The 14,617-nt window shown below is 45.0% G+C and overlaps 1 protein-coding gene across 5 annotated transcripts in view; it reads right to left on the bottom strand.

Moving 5' to 3' along the window:
- Nucleotides 1–14,617, bottom strand: part of Prune2 (prune homolog 2) — a 225,642-nt gene that overhangs the window by 84,250 nt on the left and 126,775 nt on the right. For all 5 annotated transcript variants that reach the window (XM_023722972.1, XM_023722973.1, XM_023722974.1 and 2 more), the window contains 2 exons: nt 7,418–13,985; nt 6,346–7,102 (listed from right to left, as the gene is read on the bottom strand). In XM_023722972.1, the coding sequence (XP_023578740.1) occupies nt 6,346–7,102; nt 7,418–13,985 (7,325 nt within the window). The remainder of the gene's footprint in view (nt 1–6,345; nt 7,103–7,417; nt 13,986–14,617) is intronic.

Genomic DNA, 14,617 nt, shown 5'->3' with positions numbered 1-14,617 from the left:
TTTGGTGGAACTGGGGATTGAACTCAGGCCTTCTGTTATGGCTTGTTTCTAGTTGTCCCCCCAAAGCCTCATGTGGTCTTCTAGGGTGGCTTCTGGAGTTTGTGACTGATTATTGTAAGTGTGGATGCTGCACCTGCCTGGGGCAGGTAATTTGCTTCACAATGTAAGGTGGGAAGAGAAGCTAGCAGCTTGAGCTGCCGCTACCCTTCCTTTTGCACTCTTGCTCTTTGCTGCCACCATGATAGGTTCTTCTCTGCTTTGTGCTGCTATACCTTGGAGTCAGCTGAATATGGACTGAAACCTCCAGTAACTGTGAGCTAAATAAACCTTTCTTTTTCTTTTTCTTTTTTTTTTTTTTTTTTTTTTGGCGGAACTGGGGATTGAACTCAGACCCTTGCGCTTGCCAGGGAAGCGCTTATTCCAATGAGCCTTCTCTCTGGACCCCCTAAATAAACCTTTCCTTCCTTCATTTTGGGTATTTGTCCCAGCAATGAGAGAAGAGTAACTAAGACAACTTCAGAAGCTGAGATCTGCTGCTCTCCCTTCCTTCCTTATCTCTTGGATTTTCCTGATTTGAATGTGTCATCTATCTCTTGCTGGGCCCCTGGCACACGAGTGCACTCTGCTTTAGAAAGGTGCAATTGCTTTTGTTCCTCAAATACCACCGTTTTTCCTGGAGGGGTTTGTCTGACAGAAGTCTGCTGCCAATTCTGATATTACAGGGTTCGAGCAAGAGATGCACTGTGGACTCACCCTCAAACTAGAAGTCAATGCAGCGTTGGAGTTGCTCTGTGAATGTCTGTCCCAGGGGACAGCTGCATGGTGCCACCTCATCTTGGCACTTGGCCTGTATCTTGCTGTTCAATCCCTTACCACAAAATACCATGCCTACTAAGTTTTGGTGAACTTAAATGGCCCTGGGCCACTTGAGCCGGTCCCACACACTGCAGATGGGAAGTAGCCACTTACATGGTCAGGAACCATCAAGAGTTCTCAGTGGATGGAAGCAGGTGTTCGGGCTCCAAAGAACTCTGCATCTCCCGAAATTGTCTGAAGAGTCTAAGATAAGTACTGGTTCAGTCATGCTCCAAATATCTCATCTGGGACTTGGACTACTGAACTTTATGTGCCTTTCAAGGACAGAATGGGAGAACAGGAATAAATTCATCATTCTATGGAGACTTCAAGAGAATGTCTGTGTGGGCAGTTGCATTTCACTTCCAGGCACTTGAGTAGAAGTGAGATGTTTAAGTGGCAGCTTTACCCTTCTTGCTCTCTTCTGGATGACATTAGCAATTCATTTCTGAAGCCAGTTTTGCTTGTAGGACTGGGAATTGGGGTGGAGATAGTAAGTTTTTTTTTTGTCTATCTCAAATGCCAGTTAGGTAAAGCAAAGAAAATAAAATATTCATTAATCTGGAAGCATTTATTGAAAACTAGCTCTGGGCTTGGCTAGCCAGAAATGCAGAGGGGAAAAGAGAAAGAGAATGGAAGAAATTAACTTGTGAGTAAGCCTTTTTTTCCTCAGACGGGGAATTGAACCCAGGCATCATCCTTGCGAAGCAATCATGCTACCACCAAGCTACGTTCCCAGCCCTTTCTACTTTTACTTTGAAACAGGATTTCACTAAGTTGCCTGGCCTGAAACCTGTGTTCCTCCTGCCTTAGTCTTCTGAGCAGTTGGATTTACAGCCTCGTGCCATCTCTTCGTTTTAAAGGACTTTCAGTGAGGCAGTATTGCCATTGTCACCACCAGCTCACATGACACAATGCTCTGAACAACCAACTCTAAAATAAGTTAACACAGACCTAGTGCCAAGTGTAATCTTCCATATTTAGTTGAGGGAAAATCCATGATAGTGAATAAGCAAGAAAAGACGGAGTTTATAGAATACCAACTTGCATCTGAGCAAGGGTGGCTATTATTTGGAACTGGAAGATAGACTACCAGGACAACAGGATGCAGCAAGGGGCTAACTGTGCCTAAGAGTGGATCCTTCTCAGACTTTCCATCACACAACAGTGACAGGAAAGAGTCTGTGGATTATTTCCTTATCTGATTTTCATTTTTGACATCTATAGGGTGAGATACCAAATGGACCAACTCCCCTAAGGTAATGCACAGACTGAAAAAGCCTGGTTTTAGAGGCTCTCATGGAAAACTTAAAAAGATCTAATGGTGTCATTCATGGAGGAAAGGATGAGGCCTCCCCCACATCCTATGGGACAGGAAAAAAGTTCAAAGTTACTAATTTAGAAAGATAAAATACATAGAGGTCACCATAGAAGCAGATTGTGTAGAATGTGAAATATGTATGTTTGCAGGTCATTTTTTTTAGGTGTACTGAATAACTCAACTCAAAGCTAGGAAACAAAGTCCATCTCAGCAAATAGGAGGGCCAGGTTATTTCCAAATACAGCACTCTATTTCAAAGGGGCTGTGACCATAGCAACTGCCCACCATATCCCTTATCACTGCATCCTCCCCAAAGGAGGAGAGAGCAAGGATCCACAGTTTTTTCCATCTTCTTAGAAGTGGTTTCCTTTCACCACCATACATACCTTTTTCCTACCATTCACCCAGAGAAAGCCAGTACATTTGCATATCCATTGTTACAATTGCATATAACTTAGATGGTAACTATGAAAGTTTTAATGGCTAGTTGGTTGCTTAGTGTACAGTTTTGGCTTTTGACTGTAACCTGGGATGGTTATCATCAAAGTCATTTGCCAACTTTGTGAGTCTGTGACTGTCAGGCTAAATACCAGCCTAGATGTTGCTGTAAAGAGCCTTTTTAGAAGTGATTATCACCAAAATTACCAGATTCTGGACAAAGCAATTTACTTTCCACAATGAAAGCAGGCCTCACCCAGTCTGCCAAAAGCCTTAAAAAAGAAGTCTAAGCTTTCATAAAGAATTCTGCTCAAAACTACTTTGAAGATAACAATACACAAGGCCTTAACAAGATGCAGCAAGGGGCTAACTGTGCCTAAGAGTGGATCCTTCTCAGACTTGACCTGCAAACATACATATTTCACATTGTTATTCTCCTATTACCTTATTTGGGAACTTTGGACCATTGTGGGAAATCCTGCGGGTTTCCAGCTTGCCACCCTAAGAATCTGGACTCAACTCAGTGGTGACTCTTGCCTGCATTTGTTTCTGGGCTGCTGGCCTGCCCTCCAGAGTCTGCACTTGGACTTGCCCACCTTATAATCACATGAATTCTCCCTCCCTCCCTCCCTCTCTCCCTTTCTTTTTCTCTCTCCTTCCCTCCCTCTCTCTGAATGCCTTATTGTATTGCTTCTGTAACTTCTTAGCCCCTTCTTTGCCTTTCCAAATTATGATCTTCTTTAACATCAACTCTTCTTGTACTTCTTAGCTGCACTAGGGCTTTTTGTGGGTCTTCTTACAGTCTTGATTCCCCCTTCTTAATTTTTTTTTTTAAATTTAGTTTTTCAATTATTGTAGTGCAAAGATAAATATAATGTAGGAATAATCTGTTTCTTTTGACTTTGAAAGAAAGTGCATTTTCCTGGGCCCAAATGGAGAACTCTGCCTGTTATGTATCTTTTCTTTCCCTTCCAACACTGCTGTTACCCTAAGTAGACATCTCTCATCAATCTTTCCCTCGTACAATCTCACTTCATGCTGTTGCCTGTGTCGAATGAGGTAGGATAGAGTAACTTGTAGCTGGTCTACCAGCAGATGCCCATAATTGTTAGCTACTCATGTTTAAATTGATGTTGGTCGTAAACTATCATGACTACTATCTACCTTTTTACCTGTCTAACAGGTGTCTAAACAGTAAACTTTTTGATGACCAGTAGTATAATTTAGAGCAGTAGCTCTCAAGCTAAAGTTTATATGTTAAATAACTGGGAGGAATTGCTCTTGCAGAGATGGCCACACCCCAGACTTTCTGTTGCTAGAGGAGGGTGGTGTGTGTGTGTGTTTGTGTGTATGATTATTTGCATTTCTAATAAGCACTCAAGAGGTACTGACATCACACTTAGAATATCACTGGTTTGGACAATCTTACACAGGAAATTCTTTTTTTTTGGCAGAACCAGGGATTGAACTCAGGTCCTTGCGCTTGCCAGGGAAGTGCTTATTCCACTGAGCCATCTCCCTGGCCCATTGTTTTGGACAATCTTATATCATTCCTCAAAATTTATTTACTTATTTATATGTATTTAGTAGAGAGTCTACAGGGTCTCACTACGTAGATTGGACTCATAGTGATCCTCCTGTTTTTCAGCCTCCTAAGCATTGGGATTACAGGCCAGCACCACCACACCTAGTCTCAACATCTCAGCACGCCTGGGAGGGGGGGGGGCCAGCATTGCATGCTGGAGGTCCGAACCCTGTGTCTGCATCTGCCTAAGCAGGTGCTTCAGTCTGCTGAGCTATGTGGCCAGCCCATTCCCCAAAATTAGCATACAAGGAAACCTTCATCTATATTCAGAGTAACTTATGCAAAAGGTAACAGCAATGTTTGTGGGGAAAGAGAAGTTGCTTGTGGCACAACTGAAGGAGGACTGTCATCTGTTGGTTTTCAGGAGCGTGTGCGAAATGTAGACAAGAAGCCAAACAATAGCTCAGGCAGCTCATGGCTGCTGAGTTCTCGGCTCAGTCTACAACAGTGCCAGAAGGGCTGCTGGGACCCATCTGTTGCTCTTCTTCTGATAATATATCTGGGGTCTCTGGGAGGAAATAGCTTGACAGGAAATTGAAAGATGAGGCCGACTGAAAATGTCTGCTTTTCCGAAGCTGTTCTTGAAAACAGTGCAGCTTTTTATCTCCTATGGCACTGCAGTAGCCCTCAATACACTCTGCCATCCCTTCTGCTTTGTTTGTTTCTTACTGTCAAAGGACATAATTTGTGAATGTCAGAGTTATCTCGGACGCATACTGCTTCAGTACAAATCAAGGTCATGGAATCTGAAGGAGGGCTTGAGAGATTCCAGCCCAATGTACTAATTTTACAGATGAAGACACATAAGCCTGGAGTTAATCCTGAAGTAGCTCTCTAATAGCGGGGTAGAGCCAGGCTGGAATCCCATCCCTTGACACACATACAGCATACAGTGCATATAGTTCGTTACACTCCTGAACAGAGTAGGAAAAAGATACCTGTGTTCCACTGCATTTTTAAGAGAAACCATCATCTTCCCTTTTGCTTAATTTACATCTTACCATTTGCCCTCTTGTCCCTGGAAAGAAGTAGACTCTATAAAGACCATGAAGAGACATGAAAACATCTCATTTTCAGCAGGGCCTAAGATCTCAAAGACAGCAGTGATGTCCTGTTGCCTGTCATATGCCTGCTGGCTACCCAGAAACAGCATGAATAGTCTCTGAACACACATGAATGAATGAATGAATCAATCAATCAGTAATGGAGTCATGGATCTGATGATTGCTAACATCTCAGCTAATGACAGGATAAATACTTCACATTAGGATTTTGAGCCTGCTGTGGGTTCCTCTTATCTCTAGCAGAAAGTTAGTTGTTCATATAAAACCAGAAAGTAGCTTTTTGGTGAGACAGTGTTTCAGCCAAAAAGGAGGAGGCAGGAATCTTTGAAGCCTGAAGTGTTTCCTGTAGTTATATATTTTTTTGTTTTTATTTTTGTTTTTGTTTTGTATTTTAGGGAAGGGTCTACAGACTGTTCAAGTTCCCACAACTAGATCAGACTCGTAGTGATCTACCTGTTTACAGCCTCCCAAGAGTTGGGATTATAGGCGTGCACCACCAAGTCCAGTTTCAATTGGCATCTCAGTGCACCCCAGGGGCAAGGCTGGCACAGCATGCCCAGGGATTGAACCTCTGGCCCTTGCCCCTGCTTGCAGACCCTTTAATCTGCTGAGCTGTTTGGCTGGTCCTTCCTTTAGTTACTTAGATTTAGGGAAGTTATAAAAATATTCTGAGCCCTGAGTCTCTTCTCCTTCCAACCCCCTTTCTCTGCTTTACTAGCATTAAGGACTTAAGTATTAAGACAATGTTGTATGCGAACACTTTGAGCAGAGTAGGCGCTGAATCTACCCTGTTTCCAACTGCCTGCAGGTCACTCAGGTATTGAAGTAGTAGGGATGAGGAAACAGGAAGGAAGGTACCAACTCTGCACACAGGGCTTTTTATGGCTGAAAATGTACACAAGTCATCATTTTCATTATACTTCTCTACCAGCTGCTTTTACTAAAGATAAGCTTTGCAACAAATGCATAAGCAAAGCTACTATCATCTGTGTATTTATCATATTCTACAGTCCTTCACCATCTCCCTGATTTCTAAGTAAAATAGTTTTTAAGAAACATAATACAGCTAGCGCTCTGCTTACCCATTTGGTCTTGGTTTTCTGGTTCCTGGCTCAAGAAATTCCGTCTCCTCCTCCATCTCCCTTTCAGGGATCCTGTTTGTCTGAGCCAGTTGTGGTGAAAGCATTTCCCATTCATTGTCATGGGTGACACCTTGCGATAGCACTGAGCCTGGGCCAGCTCTACCTTGGCTCTTGATCTTCCTTGACTGACTGCTTAGACCAGAGACTTCCTCCAGTGCTAAAGATTCCAGAGGCTTCATTTCTTCCATCTGGGAGCCTTGGATTATGCATGGATCGGAGAAGGGCTCCGCAGTTTTGTCAGCCCATCCAGTCCCTGCATCCCTGGCTTCCGGTGAGGGATAGCGCACGTCGCCACAGCCCAAGACCATCCAACTCTGGTTTTGGTCAGAACTTTCAAGAGACAACCTCTTGTCATCTTTAGGTGACAAGCTCTCCACAGAATGATCTTTGCCTTCATTTAAAGAGACAGGCTGACCTGTCTCTGGGAAGCTCAATCCCTGAGTTCCTGACAGTTCTGTTTCTTCAGAACCTGCGGATGATCCTTCTAACTGGGATATGCTTTTTCCCACTTCACAGGCCTCTGGTTTCAGGGGTGGATTTTGTTCATGGCCTACAAGGATATAATCCATGTGTATTGCATGATGATCTTCATTTTTCCCTGCCCATCTTTCTTCTTTATATTCTGATTTTAGCTCCTTAAGCTCTTTGGCAAGGATTATTTTCTCTTCTTCTAATGCCAAAATTCCCTCGTTGGCACCTAGAAGTAGATAGTGAAAGTGAGGCGAGATTTAATTAACACATTGTGTGATTTGTCATCTTTGCAAACAATTATGTAAAAGGAGATAATTTAAAGAACAACTCTGTTTTGTAGAACTGTTCAACTTTCTCTTGTATGATCAGAGGTATTATCATAAGCACTAGATGATATTGCTGTTATATAAAACTTGGTCATTGTGCATTACCAATTTGGTTTCTCTTTACCTACATTGGTAGGAACAGTATGTTTTACAATCATGTTGCTTTAACTGAAACAGCTGTTTCTTAAAGAGTGAGGGGAGGGGATATTTCTTACCATTTGGTGGTCCCATGTCTCCATCTGCTGGTGAATCAGAATTGTCTGATTCCACTTCCCAGTCAATGTTGGATGGAGATGACCCAAAGTTGGAGCTTGCTTCTCCTACTGCCAGAGAAACTGACTCAGGGTCTTCATGAATGTGCAGCACAACCGGCTGGTGTCCAGGCTCTCTGCTTGTATGTTCCGTGGGACTTCCTTCACTTGGATCAGGAAGAGCCGAAAGCAACATCTCTGCTGCTTCACTTCCCAGAGACAAGTCGTCTGGAGACCCAGCTTCCTCTGTTGTCTCAGCGCTGTGGCGGGCTTCTGTGAGGTAAGACAAGTCAAAGGGAGGTGTGTAGGGTGCTACAGATTGCTTCTGACCATTTTCCTCCAGGGGAAGATCAGCACCATATAGGAAATGTTCAGGCTCTTTCATGGCCTCTTCATCCATGTTCTGGCCTATTGTTTCATACTCAAATTCACCCCATGAGGCTTCGGAAGAACAGATATCTTGTTTCCCAGCATCTCCATCAAGTGGCGTGTCAGGGTGGCCTTCCGACAGTGTGAGCTTACTCACATCATCTATTGTGCCCGTGGAGGTGTTAAGACCTGAGCCATCACTGAAACTGTGGTCAAAGGCAGTTTCACTTACATCCAAACAGGCACTTGAGGTGAATGAAGCATCAGCGCCAGTGGCAGGCATCTCAGGAGCAAAAGGCGACTCACAGTGAGCCAAAGCCCTTGAGCCTGTGTGACTTTCGGGAGAAAGGTCTTCCGGTACCCAGGAGTCATTGCCTTCTATAGTTGGCTCCTGGTGAGTTATAAAAATATGAGTTCCCACATCTTCAACTCTTTGAATTGTCTTGTCTGTGAGTTCCAAAACTGGTGCTGTGTATGTTCTGGGTTCTTCTTTTGATGCTTCTAAGCCTGTAAAGTTGTAGTCACTCATTTCAGAATGCTCAGGAGAACCCATAGCAGAGGCAGGCTGAGATGAGCCATTTATACATGATTGATTGGCACCCGGAGGCAAAGGAATTGCATTTCCTACAGAAAGTTCTGAATTGGCCGGGCCAGATTCCTGCCCAGGTTCCTGACTTGGGTCTCCATTTATCTTGGGCTCAGTGAGATAAAATTCACTGGATTCTACTTCAGGCCTGATGCAGGCACTGATGTGCTTCTGCTCAGTCTCCTCATTTGCTTCAGAGTCCTGACATATATCAGGGCTGTTGGAAGCCTGAGAAATGCTGTCATGGTCACAGTGAGTGAGTATGTCAGGATTCTCGCCATCTGCCTTTAGACTGTAGGGTTGCTTGACATCCATCCATAAGTCAGGCGAGGCAGAGGGCAGCTGCCCACCCTCTTGGAAGTTGCCATGTAAAATATCTGGGGCAAATGTACCTTGGGGGCCCTCGCTAGGATTGCAGTCATTCCATTCAGAGGCTGACTTCTTCATCAACTGGCTAGGAGTATGGACAGTGGGTAAATTTTCTGTGGCAGTGCTTGAATGTGTCATTTCACTAAGGTATGATTTTTCTTGATCCCACCAATTTGCTTCCTGATGGTCACTTGAGATGTTAGCAATAACATACCCATTGTCATCTGAGTGAGTAATTTCTGGGTCTGGCTGAGCCCAGACAGCTAGCATGGTATCCTGACATTGCTCTTGAGTGAGTGTCTCAGAAGGAAGCTCGTGATCAGCAGAAGATGTAAAAGTTTCCTCCCTGGAATCTTTTTCTTTAACTTGGTCCAATATTACAAGCTGGCTAAACTGGTCAGCATCTGGGTCTGGCTGCCTTGGTTGGATGTTCCAAAGTTGTCCACAGGAGCTGTCTTCATTACTGACCAGAAAGGGTGGCTGGAGTTCCTCTCTGAAAGGATTAGTGCTGTGTGTTTGCCTGGATTCAGTGTCACCCCTAGTGGGTACTCCCCAGGGGCCCACACTTTGATATACTGAAGAATTCCTTGCTAATGCATCACTTGAGTTAGATAGTGCCCCCTGAAATGCATTCTCAGAAGATGCCCCTTCCTGCGGAGGGGTTTCCCACCACTCACTGCTTTCAGCAGAGAAGCCAAGCATTTCCAGTTTAGAATGAGCTTCACTCTTTGGTTCAGTTTTTGGAGATATCTGCCAGATTTCATCTCTTGTCTTCCCTGCTTCTGGAGAAGGTCGTGCCTCCCTTTCCTTTGCTGTGAACTGAATTTCAGTCTCTGTGAGTGGTGAGAAATTCCAGTGCTCAGAGCTGCTTTGACTGTCATACAGTGGATGTGACTTCCTCTCACTCTCTGCTGGTTCTGCACCATCTGCATAATCAGAAGACTCCTCAGCACTGGGTTCTGCCATGGTCAGGCATTCAGATTCATTCAATACATCCCATGCTCCGGATTTATTCTGAGTAACTTGACAAGGGATCAAACAAGTCTCTTTCCCTACTGACTCTTCATTACCTACACTGCTATCATCAGAGCCCAAATTTGTTGAAATGACCTTGGCATCCTCTGGCTGTACAGTTTCAAGAACAACATTTCTATTGTTCTCATGACTAACTGCTAGATTTCTGTCCTGATATGCACCTGAGTAGTCAAAAGTTTTGCCTGTTTCAGGGCTTGATAGAGAGGATAAAGAATCACCGTCAATGGAATCATTCCAAATCTCTAAAAATTTAGGAACTTTTTGATCAAAGCTCTTTTCACACTCATCCATCCTGTACTTCTCTAGCTTCTTCATTTCAGAGACTACTTCTCCTTGGCCATCACTGGTCATTACTTGAGACTGCTGGTGATTCTCTTCACTTTGCTCACCATGACTCTCTTTCTGATGCCCAGCAGTGGGTCGCTGGCCCCAGGAGGACAGTGCAGCTGTGGAATCATTTGCATCAGGACTCGATGCACTTGAGTGCATATACTCGTCACTGGAAAGACTGTCTTTCTCATAACTCCCAGGTGAAATGGCTCCTGGAGGGCTGTTTTCAGTACCTTTGGCTTCAAGCATCTTAGTGATCTCAGAACTTGTGCAGTGGTCCTGCACGTCACTGTCTACAGAGCCAACCCAAACCACAAGGCTTTGGGAAGTTTCATGAGGTGGCCCTTCATTTATTTTTTCCGGCTCCGGAATGTTACATTCTTCCATTTTCTCAAGATCCACCTCAGATGAAGATACATTTTTTGTTAAATTCATCTTACTTGAGATCTCATTAGTTTCCCCTGAATTTCTATAATCCATGAGGGGCTCTTTTTCAATCTCCTTTGCCTGAAGGTTATTTGTGGACATCTCTGTTTGCATATCACAGGGGTCTAGGTTACAAGATCCCTCATGTTCCAAAACTTTCTTTAGTTCCCCTGTCTGAGGACTGCAAATGGTTGGAAGAGATCTGGCTTTGCCTGATTCAGTGTAAATTTCTTGATATTCAGATGCAACTGGAGAAGAGAGTTCCTGGTCACCAATTCCTTTTCCAGAAGTTTCTGGGGCACTCTCATCTCCAGAGGCCATCGCTTCCTCCTTATCAAAGAACCTTGTGCTTGAGGCAGCCAGGGCTTCATGTTCACTTTCACTATTTCTATAGCCATGAGCCATCCATGGGTCTGAACCTTCCACATGTTCTGCGTTCTCAGGCCTGGTCACCAAGGGTGCTGTGTCAGTTGGCAGGAGTCCTGTCCACAGGTCCTGGTCATCAGGATGAGGTGCGCATGCTGCTGACTTACTGATTCCAGATGCTTTTAGCCCATCGACGACAGGACTGTCCATAGTATTTGCTGAATGGCTGGGTCTTTCAGTAGGCAAATTGTTTTTCTCTGAATCTGTCATATATGAGGGGCCTGGTAGCCTGAATGATGACACTTCTTTATCTCTCATGACAGAATCCCAAATACTGTTTGCAATTAACTGCCCATTTTTCTCATTCAATGTGTGATATTCTCTGGGAGCACCACCCTTGGCATGTTCAGTGGAGATAGGGAGCTCCCCATCTACCTGATTTATATCCTGATACTCTGTGCCCCATGGTTCTAGCTGCCTCACTGAAAATCGGGTTTCTACTTCAGTCCTGTCGGTCATGGATCCTTCTGCTTGGCCGTCGCTGGTGATCGCCACCCCCCCACTGCAGTCATCCCAGTCCAAGTCGTTATCCATGTCTGAGATCGTGGCAGTGGACTGTGTGTCCTCGAGGATCACTCTGTTCCACACGTCCAGGCTGTCAGGGGCTGCCTGCCAGGAGTTGGTGCTGCTGTGCAGAAGGGTGAGCTGCCGGTTTGTCTCGTTGTACAGCTGCATCATGCTGGGGTCGTCGTAGCTGGACTGGCTGCTCTCCTCCACACCATCCTCTGTGGTGAGGCACTCTGCCTGCAGTAAATCTTTATCTGGGTCACGAGCTGCGCCCCCTTCAGGATGAGCATCTGTGTGAGGAGAGGTCCACATGTCTAGGTTCCCAGGCCCTGAACTGATTCGACTTCTAGGAGGCTGCTGTAGTGACTGCAGGGGAACTTCTGTCTCCTCTGCAGTTAAGTCAGCATCTTTGGACTCACAGACTTCCTCTTTAGTACATGGCTTGTTTTCTGTTTCTTTTTCCTCTCCAGCAAACGTTGGTGATGTGTAAGAGTCAGAGGTAGAGTAGTTGGTATCTAATGGGGAAGGCACTGAATCTTCTCCTACATTAGAGGTACTATAATCGGAACATTTGTATGCTAAGAAGGAATCTTCCCAAGGAGCTGGGCCATCTGACCCTCCTTTCTTAACATTCTCCTCAAAAAGGTTCCAGGAATCTACCTTTTCATATGCCTTTCCTCTACTTTTAGGACTCACAAAGCCATTTTGATCTTCCTGTGGTGGCAGGGAATTATTCCATGCAAGCTCCACGTTGGAACTGGGATTTCCGGATATGAGGATATTAACCCTAGAGTCATTGTTTTTTTTGCCCCAGATTTTTGGAGCTGCCTCATGATTTGCCTCACTGGCTGAACTGTCTAGGAGGTCTTCTGAAGGAAAAGAATACCCACTTTTGGCCATCACCCACTCCTTTGGGTTCCTCAGAGATGTTTCACCACTTGTTGGGTGAAGATTCCAGGTATTTTTTAAAGCTTCAGCATTATCTTCCTTATGAAAAGCGCTCCAGGCTGGGAATGACATGGCAGACACTGGTTCCCCATCATCTGTAGGGTTTCCCCAGGGCTCAGGCATCATTGTGGGAGAGTGACTGGACTGCCACAAAGAAGTGAAGTCTTCTATCAGGTGGTTTGTCCCCTGAGGAGAAGTGCTTGGTAAATGTAGCTTCTCATTGGGGAGGTTTTCAAACTGTAAGCTTTCCTCCTTTTCATCTTCAATGTCATTGCTTCCAAGTTCCGGCTGACCAAATTCAGGATCCCAGGGATCTGACTTTGGGAAGTCAAGACTCTTTGACTGAAAGACAGAATCTGAAGCTCTCCTATCAGTGGGGTGAGACTTATGCTCTTTCCATGATTCAGGGCTCTGAAAAACAGATTCTTGTTCACTGGAAGTCCACTCATCTGTAATATTTTTAGAGTCAATTTCCAGATCACCCCACCAGCTGCTACACCGGGTCTGGGTCTGAGGTAGCCCCAGGTGATCTGTGTCCATTGCTTTAGGGTTTGTGTTTTCTGGATAGAGTGAGGCTGGCTCTTCAGTAGACGGTGAGCTTTCCACAAAGCTGTTCATAGGCGTGGGTGGGATTTGCTTTCTGGCATTGTTCAGCCTTTCTGGTGAAGGAGATTCATCTCCCACAAAACCTTTCAGGCTTAAATTTTCTTCATTATTTTCAACCAGACTTTCTTGTCTCTGAACAAACTCTTCATCAAACTCTACCAGGTTATCTTTGCCAGCCTCAGACAAAAGTGAACTGGATGAATAATTGGACATGTTGGTTCCTATCTCATCAAGACCTTTCGGCCCAGGGGGAAGCTGTCCATCTGATGAATCGCTGTTGGGGAAGTCATCTGCTGGAGAGTAGTCTGCAGAATGGGAAGATGCCTGGGACTGCCTAGAAACCATGGCAGCTGAGTCAAAGCTGAAGAGGTCAAAGTGCTCACTGTGTTCCCCAGGCCGCGCATGCTCTTCTGCTACTGCCCCTTCAGGGATGGGACTGTAGGAGTCAAAGCCAGGAAGGAGGCTGTGGTGAGGCACAGCACCTTCTCCCACTGGGCTATCATCACTGAGGAACACAGAGCTCTCCTTAGAGGACCGGCTGCTCCGAATGGTGGCTAGGCCACTGTCTGGACTAACAAGGTCCATGTTGACATCCACTGGAGCCTGGTTAGAATCACTGAGATCTGGGGGATTCTCTATGAAATTCACAGAGCTGGGCTGTGGCTCAATGTCAGAACCATACAATTCCATGATCCCAGAGGAGCCTTGGGAGAGGGGCGCACTGCCTGCCACAGCTTCCGTGGAGGACGTCCGGCTGTTGGAGGCGATCTCTGGACACCTCCTATTGATGACTTCCTTGACAAGGAGAACCACCTGATCCCAGGTCACAGAAGGATCCTCCTGCTGGTATACCAGGATCTCATCACAGCCACACTCAAAGGGCTCCAGTTCTAGGCAAGGGTTCTGACACTCTTCCAGCTCACAGCAAATCTGTTGGGAAGAACGACAGTTTGTGCCAAGCATTTAGGCAGGCAAGCTGTCTGTCCGTCCAACTGTCTGTCTGTTTGTCCGACTGTCTGTCTGTCTGTCTGTCTGTCTGTCTGTCTCTCTCTCTCTCTCTCTCTCCCTCTTTCTCCCTCTTTCTCCCTCTCTCTCTCTCCCTCTCTGAGCTATATTCCAGGCCTTTTTTATTTTGACACAGGGCTTCACTAAGTTACTAAGTTAACTAGGCTGGACTTCAACTTGCAACCTGCCTGCCTCAGCCTCCCAAAGTGCTAGATTACAGGTGTCAATTCTGGCAACCTTTGTGCTTGACAATTTGTCTTTTAAAAGCTTTCTTAAGATAAAATTAGTTTGTGTTTATCTGTTTAAAAGAAGACCTTAAACAACTGAAAACTGTATATCATAAGACAAATATCCTACTCAATCTACCATTTTTTCCCCCAATCCTATCAAACTGTCTTCTCATTTAACTCAAAATACAGCTGCCAGGTTTCACTGGATCCTGAAAATTATGGGCAGAAAAGATTAGTCATTTAAACTGTTTTCCTAGGTACACAGAATAGCATCTTCCAAGCAGAAAAGAAACTTGAGTTTCAAAAACAAATATGATGTTGACAAGA

The sequence above is a fragment of the Octodon degus genome, unplaced genomic scaffold (assembly GCF_000260255.1).
Source record: "Octodon degus isolate 3935 unplaced genomic scaffold, OctDeg1.0 scaffold00095, whole genome shotgun sequence".
In the NCBI taxonomy this organism is placed as follows: Eukaryota; Metazoa; Chordata; class Mammalia; order Rodentia; family Octodontidae; genus Octodon; species Octodon degus.
Note: the sequence above shows the minus strand (reverse complement) of the source record. Positions and strands in the feature narration are given on the sequence as shown.